We start from the raw sequence: 13,835 nt of genomic DNA, 5'->3' as shown, positions 1-13,835 counted from the left end.
GACGTACGAAGCTTAAAATGTATTATATAACTGTACTAATATTGATGACGTACGAAGCTTAAAATGTATTATATAACTGTACTAATATTGATGACGTACGAAGCTTCAAATGTATTATATAATTGTACTAATATTGATGACGTACGAAGCTTCAAATGTATTATATAACTGTACTAATATTGATGACGTACGAAGCTTCAAATGTATTATATAACTGTACTAATATTGATGACGTACGAAGCTTAAAATGTATTATATAATTGTACTAATATTGATGACGTACGAAGCTTAAAATGTATTATATAACTGTACTAATATTGATGACGTACGAAGCTTAAAATGTATTATATAACTGTACTAATATTGATGACGTACGAAGCTTCAAATGTATTATATAACTGTACTAATATTGATGACGTACGAAGCTTAAAATGTATTATATAACTGTACTAATATTGATGACGTACGAAGCTTCAAATGTATTATATAACTGTACTAATATTGATGACGTACGAAGCTTCAAATGTATTATATAACTGTACTAATATTGATGACGTACGAAGCTTAAAATGTATTATATAATTGTACTAATATTGATGACGTACGAAGCTTCAAATGTATTATATAATTGTACTAATATTGATGACGTACGAAGCTTCAAATGTATTATATAACTGTACTAATATTGATGACGTACGAAGCTTCAAATGTATTATATAATTGTACTAATATTGATGACGTACGAAGCTTCAAATGTATTATATAACTGTACTAATATTGATGACGTACGAAGCTTCAAATGTATTATATAACTGTACTAATATTGATGACGTACGAAGCTTCAAATGTATTATATAACTGTACTAATATTGATGACGTACGAAGCTTCAAATGTATTATATAACTGTACTAATATTGATGACGTACGAAGCTTCAAATGTATTATATAACTGTACTAATATTGATGACGTACGAAGCTTCAAATGTATTATATAACTGTACTAATATTGATGACGTACGAAGCTTCAAATGTATTATATAACTGTACTAATATTGGTGACGTACGAAGCTTCAAATGTATTATATAATTGTACTAATATTGATGACGTACGAAGCTTCAAATGTATTATATAATTGTACTCATATTGATGACGTACGAAGCTTCAAATGTATTATATAACTGTACTAATATTGGTGACGTACGAAGCTTCAAATGTATTATATAACTGTACTAATATTGATGACGTACGAAGCTTCAAATGTATTATATAACTGTACTAATATTGGTGACGTACGAAGCTTCAAATGTATTATATAACTGTACTAATATTGATGACGTACAAAGCTTCAAATGTATTATATAACTGTACTAATATTGATGACGTACGAAGCTTCAAATGTATTATATAACTGTACTAATATTGGTGACGTACGAAGCTTCAAATGTATTATATAACTGTACTAATATTGATGACGTACGAAGCTTCAAATGTATTATATAATTGTACTAATATTGATGACGTACGAAGCTTCAAATGTATTATATAACTGTACTAATATTGATGACGTACGAAGCTTCAAATGTATTATATAACTGTACTAATATTGGTGACGTACGAAGCTTCAAATGTATTATATAACTGTACTAATATTGATGACGTACAAAGCTTCAAATGTATTATATAACTGTACTAATATTGATGACGTACGAAGCTTCAAATGTATTATATAACTGTACTAATATTGGTGACGTACGAAGCTTCAAATGTATTATATAATTGTACTAATATTGATGACGTACGAAGCTTCAAATGTATTATATAACTGTAGTAATATTGATGACGTACGAAGCTTCAAATGTATTATATAACTGTACTAATATTGGTGACGTACGAAGCTTCAAATGTATTATATAATTGTGCTAATATTGATGACGTACAAAGCTTCAAATGTATTATATAACTGTACTAATATTGATGACGTACGAAGCTTAAAATGTATTATATAATTGTACTCATATTGATGACGTACGAAGCTTCAAATGTATTATATAACTGTACTAATATTGGTGACGTACGAAGCTTCAAATGTATTATATAACTGTACTAATATTGATGACGTACGAAGCTTCAAATGTATTATATAACTGTACTAATATTGGTGACGTACGAAGCTTCAAATGTATTATATAACTGTACTAATATTGATGACGTACAAAGCTTCAAATGTATTATATAACTGTACTAATATTGATGACGTACGAAGCTTAAAATGTATTATATAATTGTACTCATATTGATGACGTACGAAGCTTCAAATGTATTATATAACTGTACTAATATTGATGACGTACGAAGCTTCAAATGTATTATATAACTGTACTAATATTGATGACGTACGAAGCTTCAAATGTATTATATAACTGTACTAATATTGATGACGTACGAAGCTTCAAATGTATTATATAACTGTACTAATATTGATGACGTACGAAGCTTCAAATGTATTATATAACTGTACTAATATTGATGACGTACGAAGCTTCAAATGTATTATATAACTGTACTAATATTGATGACGTACGAAGCTTCAAATGTATTATATAACTGTACTAATATTGATGACGTACGAAGCTTCAAATGTATTATATAACTGTACTAATATTGATGACGTACGAAGCTTCAAATGTATTATATAACTGTACTAATATTGATGACGTACGAAGCTTCAAATGTATTATATAACTGTACTAATATTGATGACGTACGAAGCTTCAAATGTATTATATAACTGTACTAATATTGATGACGTACGAAGCTTCAAATGTATTATATAACTGTACTAATATTGATGACGTACGAAGCTTCAAATGTATTATATAACTGTACTAATATTGATGACGTACGAAGCTTCAAATGTATTATATAATTGTACTAATATTGATGACGTACGAAGCTTCAAATGTATTATATAATTGTACTAATATTGATGACGTACGAAGCTTCAAATGTATTATATAATTGTACTAATATTGATGACGTACGAAGCTTCAAATGTATTATATAACTGTACTAATATTGATGACGTAAGAAGCTTCAAATGTATTATATAACTGTACTAATATTGATGACGTACGAAGCTTCAAATGTATTATATAACTGTACTAATATTGATGACGTACGAAGCTTCAAATGTATTATATAACTGTACTAATATTGATGACGTACGAAGCTTCAAATGTATTATATAACTGTACTAATATTGATGACGTACGAAGCTTAAAATGTATTATATAATTGTACTAATATTGGTGACGTACGAAGCTTCAAATGTATTATATAATTGTACTAATATTGATGACGTACGAAGCTTAAAATGTATTATATAATTGTGCTAATATTAGTGACGTACGAAGCTTAAAATGTATTATATAACTGTACTAATATTGATGACGTACGAAGCTTAAAATGTATTATATAACTGTACTAATATTGATGACGTACGAAGCTTCAAATGTATTATATAACTTTACTAATATTGATGACGTACGAAGCTTCAAATGTATTATATAATTGTACTAATATTGATGACGTACGAAGCTTCAAATGTATTATATAATTGTACTAATATTGATGACGTACGAAGCTTCAAATGTATTATATAATTGTACTAATATTGATGACGTACGAAGCTTCAAATGTATTATATAATTGTACTAATATTGATGACGTACGAAGCTTCAAATGTATTATATAACTGTACTAATATTGATGACGTACGAAGCTTCAAATGTATTATATAACTGTACTAATATTGATGACGTACGAAGCTTCAAATGTATTATATAACTGTTCTAATATTGATGACGTACGAAGCTTCAAATGTATTATATAACTGTACTAATATTGATGACGTACGAAGCTTAAAATGTATTATATAACTGTACTAATATTGATGACGTACGAAGCTTCAAATGTATTATATAACTTTACTAATATTGATGACGTACGAAGCTTCAAATGTATTATATAACTGTACTAATATTGATGACGTACGAAGCTTCAAATGTATTATATAACTGTACTAATATTGATGACGTACGAAGCTTCAAATGTATTATATAACTTTACTAATATTGATGACGTACGAAGCTTCAAATGTATTATATAACTGTTCTAATATTGATGACGTACGAAGCTTCAAATGTATTATATAACTGTTCTAATATTGATGACGTACGAAGCTTCAAATGTATTATATAACTGTACTAATATTGATGACGTACGAAGCTTCAAATGTATTATATAACTGTACTAATATTGATGACGTACGAAGCTTCAAATGTATTATATAACTGTTCTAATATTGATGACGTACGAAGCTTCAAATGTATTATATAATTGTACTAATATTGATGACGTACGAAGCTTAAAATGTATTATATAACTGTACTAATATTGATGACGTACGAAGCTTCAAATGTATTATATAACTGTACTAATATTGGTGACGTACGAAGCTTCAAATGTATTATATAACTGTACTAATATTGATGACGTACGAAGCTTCAAATGTATTATATAACTGTACTAATATTGATGACGTACGAAGCTTCAAATGTATTATATAACTGTTCTAATATTGATGACGTACGAAGCTTCAAATGTATTATATAACTGTACTAATATTGATGACGTACGAAGCTTAAAATGTATTATATAACTGTACTAATATTGATGACGTACGAAGCTTCAAATGTATTATATAACTTTACTAATATTGATGACGTACGAAGCTTCAAATGTATTATATAACTGTTCTAATATTGATGACGTACGAAGCTTCAAATGTATTATATAATTGTACTAATATTGATGACGTACGAAGCTTAAAATGTATTATATAACTGTACTAATATTGGTGACGTACGAAGCTTCAAATGTATTATATAACTGTACTAATATTGATGACGTACGAAGCTTCAAATGTATTATATAACTGTACTAATATTGATGACGTACGAAGCTTCAAATGTATTATATAACTGTTCTAATATTGATGACGTATGAAGCTTCAAATGTATTATATAACTGTACTAATATTGATGACGTACGAAGCTTCAAATGTATTATATAATTGTACTAATATTGATGACGTACGAAGCTTAAAATGTATTATATAACTGTACTAATATTGATGACGTACGAAGCTTCAAATGTATTATATAACTGTACTAATATTGATGACGTACGAAGCTTCAAATGTATTATATAACTGTACTTATATTGATGACGTACGAAGCTTCAAATGTATTATATAACTGTACTAATATTGATGACGTACGAAGCTTCAAATGTATTATATAACTGTACTAATATTGATGACGTACGAAGCTTAAAATGTATTATATAACTGTACTAATATTGATGACGTACGAAGCTTCAAATGTATTATATAACTGTACTAATATTGATGACGTACGAAGCTTCAAATGTATTATATAATTGTTCTAATATTGATGACGTACGAAGCTTCAAATGTATTATATAACTGTACTAATATTGATGACGTACGAAGCTTCAAATGTATTATATAACTGTACTAATATTGATGACGTACGAAGCTTCAAATGTATTATATAACTGTTCTAATATTGATGACGTACGAAGCTTCAAATGTATTATATAACTGTTCTAATATTGATGACGTACGAAGCTTAAAATGTATTATATAACTGTACTAATATTGATGACGTACGAAGCTTCAAATGTATTATATAACTTTACTAATATTGATGACGTACGAAGCTTCAAATGTATTATATAACTGTACTAATATTGATGACGTACGAAGCTTCAAATGTATTATATAACTGTACTAATATTGATGACGTACGAAGCTTCAAATGTATTATATAATTGTACTAATATTGATGACGTACGAAGCTTCAAATGTATTATATAACTGTTCTAATATTGATGACGTACGAAGCTTCAAATGTATTATATAATTGTACTAATATTGATGACGTACGAAGCTTCAAATGTATTATATAATTGTACTAATATTGATGACGTACGAAGCTTCAAATGTATTATATAACTGTACTAATATTGATGACGTACGAAGCTTCAAATGTATTATATAACTGTACTAATATTGATGACGTACGAAGCTTCAAATGTATTATATAACTGTACTAATATTGATGACGTACGAAGCTTCAAATGTATTATATAATTGTACTAATATTGATGACGTACGAAGCTTCAAATGTATTATATAACTGTACTAATATTGATGACGTACGAAGCTTCAAATGTATTATATAACTGTACTAATATTGATGACGTACGAAGCTTCAAATGTATTATATAACTGTACTAATATTGATGACGTACGAAGCTTCAAATGTATTATATAACTGTACTAATATTGATGACGTACGAAGCTTCAAATGTATTATATAATTGTTCTAATATTGATGACGTACGAAGCTTCAAATGTATTATATAACTGTACTAATATTGATGACGTACGAAGCTTAAAATGTATTATATAACTGTACTAATATTGATGACGTACGAAGCTTCAAATGTATTATATAACTTTACTAATATTGATGACGTACGAAGCTTCAAATGTATTATATAATTGTACTAATATTGATGACGTACGAAGCTTCAAATGTATTATATAACTGTACTAATATTGATGACGTACGAAGCTTCAAATGTATTATATAACTGTACTAATATTGATGACGTACGAAGCTTCAAATGTATTATATAATTGTACTAATATTGATGACGTACGAAGCTTCAAATGTATTATATAATTGTACTAATATTGATGACGTACGAAGCTTCAAATGTATTATATAACTGTACTAATATTGATGACGTACGAAGCTTCAAATGTATTATATAACTGTACTAATATTGATGACGTACGAAGCTTCAAATGTATTATATAACTGTACTAATATTGATGACGTACGAAGCTTCAAATGTATTATATAACTGTACTAATATTGATGACGTACGAAGCTTCAAATGTATTATATAACTGTTCTAATATTGATGACGTACGAAGCTTCAAATGTATTATATAACTGTACTAATATTGATGACGTACGAAGCTTAAAATGTATTATATAACTGTACTAATATTGATGACGTACGAAGCTTCAAATGTATTATATAACTTTACTAATATTGATGACGTACGAAGCTTCAAATGTATTATATAACTGTACTAATATTGATGACGTACGAAGCTTCAAATGTATTATATAACTGTACTAATATTGATGACGTACGAAGCTTCAAATGTATTATATAATTGTACTAATATTGATGACGTACGAAGCTTCAAATGTATTATATAATTGTACTAATATTGATGACGTACGAAGCTTCAAATGTATTATATAATTGTACTAATATTGATGACGTACGAAGCTTCAAATGTATTATATAACTGTACTAATATTGATGACGTACGAAGCTTCAAATGTATTATATAACTGTACTAATATTGATGACGTACGAAGCTTCAAATGTATTATATAACTGTACTAATATTGATGACGTACGAAGCTTCAAATGTATTATATAACTGTACTAATATTGATGACGTACGAAGCTTAAAATGTATTATATAACTGTACTAATATTGGTGACGTACGAAGCTTCAAATGTATTATATAACTGTACTAATATTGATGACGTACGAAGCTTCAAATGTATTATATAACTGTACTAATATTGATGACGTACGAAGCTTCAAATGTATTATATAACTGTTCTAATATTGATGACGTACGAAGCTTCAAATGTATTATATAACTGTTCTAATATTGATGACGTACGAAGCTTAAAATGTATTATATAACTGTACTAATATTGATGACGTACGAAGCTTCAAATGTATTATATAACTGTTCTAATATTGATGACGTACGAAGCTTCAAATGTATTATATAACTGTTCTAATATTGATGACGTACGAAGCTTCAAATGTATTATATAACTGTACTAATATTGATGACGTACGAAGCTTCAAATGTATTATATAACTGTTCTAATATTGATGACGTACGAAGCTTCAAATGTATTATATAACTGTTCTAATATTGATGACGTACGAAGCTTAAAATGTATTATATAACTGTACTAATATTGATGACGTACGAAGCTTCAAATGTATTATATAACTGTTCTAATATTGATGACGTACGAAGCTTAAAATGTATTATATAACTGTACTAATATTGATGACGTACGAAGCTTCAAATGTATTATATAATTGTACTAATATTGATGACGCACGAAGCTTCAAATGTATTATATAATTTTACTAATATTGATGACGTACGAAGCTTCAAATGTATTATATAACTGTACTAATATTGATGACGTACGAAGCTTAAAATGTATTATATAACTGTACTAATATTGGTGACGTACGAAGCTTCAAATGTATTATATAACTGTACTAATATTGATGACGTACGAAGCTTCAAATGTATTATATAATTGTACTAATATTGATGACGTACGAAGCTTACAAATGTATTATATAACTGTACTAATATTGATGACGTACGAAGCTTCAAATGTATTATATAACTGTACTAATATTGATGACGTACGAAGCTTAAAATGTATTATATAACTGTACTAATATTGGTGACGTACGAAGCTTCAAATGTATTATATAACTGTACTAATATTGATGACGTACGAAGCTTAAAATGTATTATATAACTGTACTAATATTGGTGACGTACGAAGCTTCAAATGTATTATATAACTGTACTAATATTGATGACGTACGAAGCTTCAAATGTATTATATAATTGTACTAATATTGATGACGTACGAAGCTTCAAATGTATTATATAACTGTACTAATATTGATGACGTACGAAGCTTAAAATGTATTATATAATTGTACTAATATTGGTGACGTACGAAGCTTCAAATGTATTATATAATTGTACTAATATTGATGACGTACGAAGCTTCAAATGTATTATATAATTGTACTAATATTGATGACGTACGAAGCTTCAAATGTATTATATAATTGTACTAATATTGGTGACGTACGAAGTTTCAAATATATTATATAACTGTACTAATATTGATGACGTACGAAGCTTCAAATGTATTATATAACTGTGCTAATATTGATGACGTACGAAGCTTCAAATGTATTATATACTTGTACTAATATTGATGACGTACGAAGCTTAAAATGTATTATATAACTGTACTAATATTGATGACGTACGAAGCTTCAAATGTATTATATAATTGTACTAATATTGGTGACGTACGAAGCTTCAAATGTATTATATAACTGTACTAATATTGTGACATACGAATGTATGTCCAGTGTACTTAATTATTTTTTGACTAAATAGCGTGCCATTTAAAAGGAATGACTTTTAAATGTATTATACATGTGTACTATGCAGATAAATACTGGGCCAAACTTGTAAGGTAAAGAAATTAAATAAAAATATGTGATTATGATGTATTATAACGCAAGGAAAATCCGGAAAAGAAAAAAAAACAAAAAAAAAACAAACAAAAAACAAAAAAGAAATGACATATCATCTAACTTTTTCTACAATTGACTGCTACGATTAGGAATTCATGAATAATGTCAACCGATGACCAGTAATATTTGTGTTACATATGGGTGTATATTTGTTTTCTTTTCAACTGTATTCTTAATGACACTACATCGCCTCTAAAGAACTGCTGTATTTACCAAATAAATGACAAATTATTTTGGCTATAAAAGTATTAATAGTATAAAAGTACACCCAGTCCGGTGTACTTGGTAATTATTTGACCAAAAAACATGAAATTTGAAATGACTGATTGTTAAGTAAATTATACAGGCAATTGTAGTCGAAACCCAAAAGATTGACTATTATTATTAAAACACTATGTTTGGTGTCATCCGATGACAAATAATGTTTGTTTTATCAGATACGAACATTTTCACATAAATTGTTTATTTTTTGAGATCAAACTTCAAATGCATTATATAAAAATAAAAAGAATTATACATTAAACGCATGAATGTCCAGTTTGTTTTGTTAAACTAATTAATCAAATACAATAAATACAAATCAATGAAAAATCGTAATAAATTTATGCTACGAGAATTATAATATGTATTTTTTTTCTCTAGCTCATCAGAAATAATTATAATGATATTAAATTCCTATAAATCTTTTATATAAATCTCACCTGTCTGTTCGTGTGTGTGTGTGTGTGTGTGTGTGTGTGTGTATGTACGGCATAATCGCGTTGACACACTGGTTCTCGTCAGATCACCGAAATTAAGCAACGTTGAGCCTGGCTAGTACCAGATTGGTGACCATGTGCTTATCGCGGCATTTGTTTCCAGTCGCCCTGAGCCTCCACTTGCCACTGGTATTTAACAATGTCGACTCAGAAGAGGTGTGGTTGGCGATTGCGCAACACTTGCTACAAAAATTTCACGCGAAGGCACCCTTACAGTGGGTATCCATAGACTGTCAAGACTGAAGGAAGCCTTTTTTATGTATGTTTGTATACCTCGCTAAAACTTTTGACACACGTGACAATCACTGACAAAATTGATATCGCTTGATAGCTCAGTCTCTTGGCTGACAAATATCCAAAAATTGGCCCAAAACATTCATTCTATCCCCGTCAACTGTTTTCTACAAGGAGGAGTCACTTTTTCGGCGACATTTTTGCAAAGACATTCACGACGTCGGCGTACGCATAAGGCAATCGGCACAAGTCACGTGGGCGAGACGACTAAACAGTTTCCATTTTTTTCACCTCCTTTTTGCTCTTAGCGTTACAGGTTCGAGCCTGTTTGCCTGCCTACTACTTTTTTTTGCGCTCGCACAGGTATCTGCTGCCATTTTCATTTTTCTAAGGAGGTTGGTTAATTTTTTTAGGGATCCCTTGATCAATTATTTATTTATTTTTTCATTATTATTAATATTTATATATTTATTTATTTTTTTTTGCGACCGCACGGGTACTCGATGCTATTTCCATTTCTTTTTAGGGGGATTTGAACATTTTTTTTATTTTAGGATTTCGTTGATGAATACTCTTACTATAAAACCTCTCCACGCCCGGGCAACGCCGGATACCCCTGCTAGTTAATAAAAAAAATCATAAAAATTAATAGTTTTATTTTTTATCTTTATTTCAGCTTAAATTAATGAGGACATTACTTCACCACAACAGAGACGAATATAATTTTGATTGTAGAATTTTTTTTTCTATTTGAAATTAATGGGTAAGTAATTACAGATGGAAATCTTGAAATCGGTCGGAGGTTATATCGATCGAAACGTTGTGCAAATGACACTCAAGATGAGATCAATAGTGCGAAGAATCCAAATAATAATAATAATAATAATAATAATAATAATAATAATAATAATAATAATAATAATAAGGTGTCACGATTTCCAGATTATAAATTATCAAATCAGGAGATCCCTTTTCATCCCAGACAAGGCCTAGAAGTAGGGGTTTACTATCGCGGACATAAGTTGCAGGGGTATTATGAAGAGAGATGAGTAGCAAGATGTCTGGTCATATTACACTTGAACTTCTGCATGTCAGTACAGTTGGAAAAGCAGAATCCCGGAAGGGAGTTCCAAAGTCTAGCAGTTCTGGGGAAGAAATGGTTGGAGTAGAAAGCTTTCTTATACCTAGGGATCTCTACTGTGAAGGGGTGGGATTTAGCTGCTTGTCGGGTTTGTCGGGCGTATTCACGTCGAGGGAGTATAAGTGTTTGTATTCGTCAGAGCATTCACCATTAAAGTACTTGTAGAACAGGCAGAGGGATCCAACATTTCGTCGATGGGACAGAGGCTGAAGCTTAGATGATAGTTCGATCGAAACGTTGTGCAAATGACACTCAAGATAAAATCAATTGTCCGAAGAACAACAAAAAATAATAATGTGTCACGATTTCCAGATAATAAATTATCCAATCAGGATATCCTTTTTTTAAATTCTATTTTCACCTCCCAAAAAAGCACAGTGCCACTTTGAAGTCGGAGGTTACTATCGGGGACATACGTGCCAGGAGTATTATGAAGAGAGATGAGTAACATTATATATGTTCACATTACACTTGAACTTCTGCATGTCAGTACAGTTGGAAAAACAGAATCCCAGAAGGGAGTTCCAAAGTCTAGCAGTTCTAGGGAAGAAACTATTGGAGTAGAAGGCCTTCTTACACCTACGGATTTCTACTGTGAAGGGGTGGGATTTAGCTGCTTGTTGGGTTTGTTGGGGTATTCACGTCGAGGGGGCACAAGTGGTTGCAGTTCGTCAGAGCATTCACCGTTAAAGTACTTGTAGAACAGGCAGAGGGATGCAACATTTCGTCGATGGGACAGAGGCTGAAGCTTAGATGATAGTTCAGGACCTATCAGGTTGACGAATCTCTTTTGAACCTTGTCAAGGAGAGAAATCCTATTTATTAAAAAGGGTGGGGACAGGTGATAACATACTATGAACATAAAAAAGTATATAGGTACGCTAATTTAATGTTCTTAGTATTTATCTCTTTCCATCGTCTTTCTTTTAACAAATTGGATCTCCCGATCACGGAAGACACAATGGAAAAAAACCAAAACATTTAAATAAAAGAGTGATGTAGCTTTTGGGCCATACATAAAACTAAAATATTTTCTTGTTCTTATTGCTAGGATCCAAAGGTAGTACCTGTTCTAGAGATGATATAATGATATCGTGAGGTTCTCGTTCGCGCCGGGCCTCCATAGAATGGAAATATATTAGAGACTTCTATCAGGTTATTGGAGATAAACCGTAATAACCAGATTTCTTAGACGAATACTTTTACAGTTTTAACAAAAGGGCTACAAATACACATGACATACATATGTTCTTCTTGGCCTTCGGGACAAGATCAAAGTGTAGTATCTGTTCTTTAGATGCTGCACTTCTATTTCACGACTGAGACAATTTTTATTTTTGTACCTTTTCTCCACGTTAAAAAACGACCCTGGTGTATAACTCTGTCCCGTGGGGAGGCATGGTAAATAAGGTACAAATACATATGACAGACGCAGCTGTGGAATTTCCACAGGTCGCACTAGTCATTAATAATTAACACTAAGTTGATGATAAAAACTTTCGAAGAAAAATACTTGTAAAAAACTAACTACGTATTTTTAAAAAGTTGTATATAAATATCTACATTCTAAACAACATTTCTCTCTATTTTTTGTAGATTAATGAAAAATTCAAAAGAGAACATCTTACCATTCCTGCAACGATCCCAGTCGGAGAATTCGTATCTCTTGTCCATGTATTTGACGCCAGCCATGGCCATCATCATACGAAGGATCTCGGCACGTCCGCGGCCATTGAAGTAATGGAGGGTGTAGTTAGGCATGGTGGAGTGGTTTTGGGCTTGAACGCTACCAACAAGAGAACGAGCAGTGGTTTTTCGAGTGACTGTAAGTCTTCTCTGACGGTTGAAACACAAACCAACCACGAATTTATACTCTCGGAGAAATCAATTTGTTAACGCTAATTAACAGGTAAACGACGCTTACCTGTCCAAGGACGTCTATTTAGTAATATCCGTTCAGTGGACTTAATTACCTTTGCACTTTCGCAACTGTAAGAATGCAAAGAAAATCAAAGAATGGCGCAGACGACGTAACAATTGTTAACTAAAAAAAAACAAAACAATTTTCTAATTTTTCTTTCAATCCGCAGACAATGTTTCCGTTTGTCAACTGACGTTATCTATATATT

At 30.3% G+C, this 13,835-nt stretch overlaps 1 protein-coding gene across 1 annotated transcript in view; it reads right to left on the bottom strand.

Moving 5' to 3' along the window:
* Positions 1-13,467, bottom strand: part of LOC145265298 (S-crystallin SL20-1-like) — a 31,663-nt gene extending 18,196 nt beyond the window's left edge. The window contains exon 1 of the mRNA XM_080121075.1: positions 13,335-13,467. Within this exon, the coding sequence (XP_079977201.1) occupies positions 13,335-13,467 (133 nt within the window). The remainder of the gene's footprint in view (positions 1-13,334) is intronic.
* Positions 13,468-13,835: the final 368 nt, after the last annotated feature.

Source organism: Euprymna scolopes, chromosome 40, assembly GCF_053919585.1.
Source record: "Euprymna scolopes isolate OS-2025 chromosome 40, ASM5391958v1, whole genome shotgun sequence".
Classification (NCBI taxonomy): domain Eukaryota; kingdom Metazoa; phylum Mollusca; class Cephalopoda; order Sepiida; family Sepiolidae; genus Euprymna; species Euprymna scolopes.
This window is presented reverse-complemented; position numbering and strand designations above follow the sequence as displayed.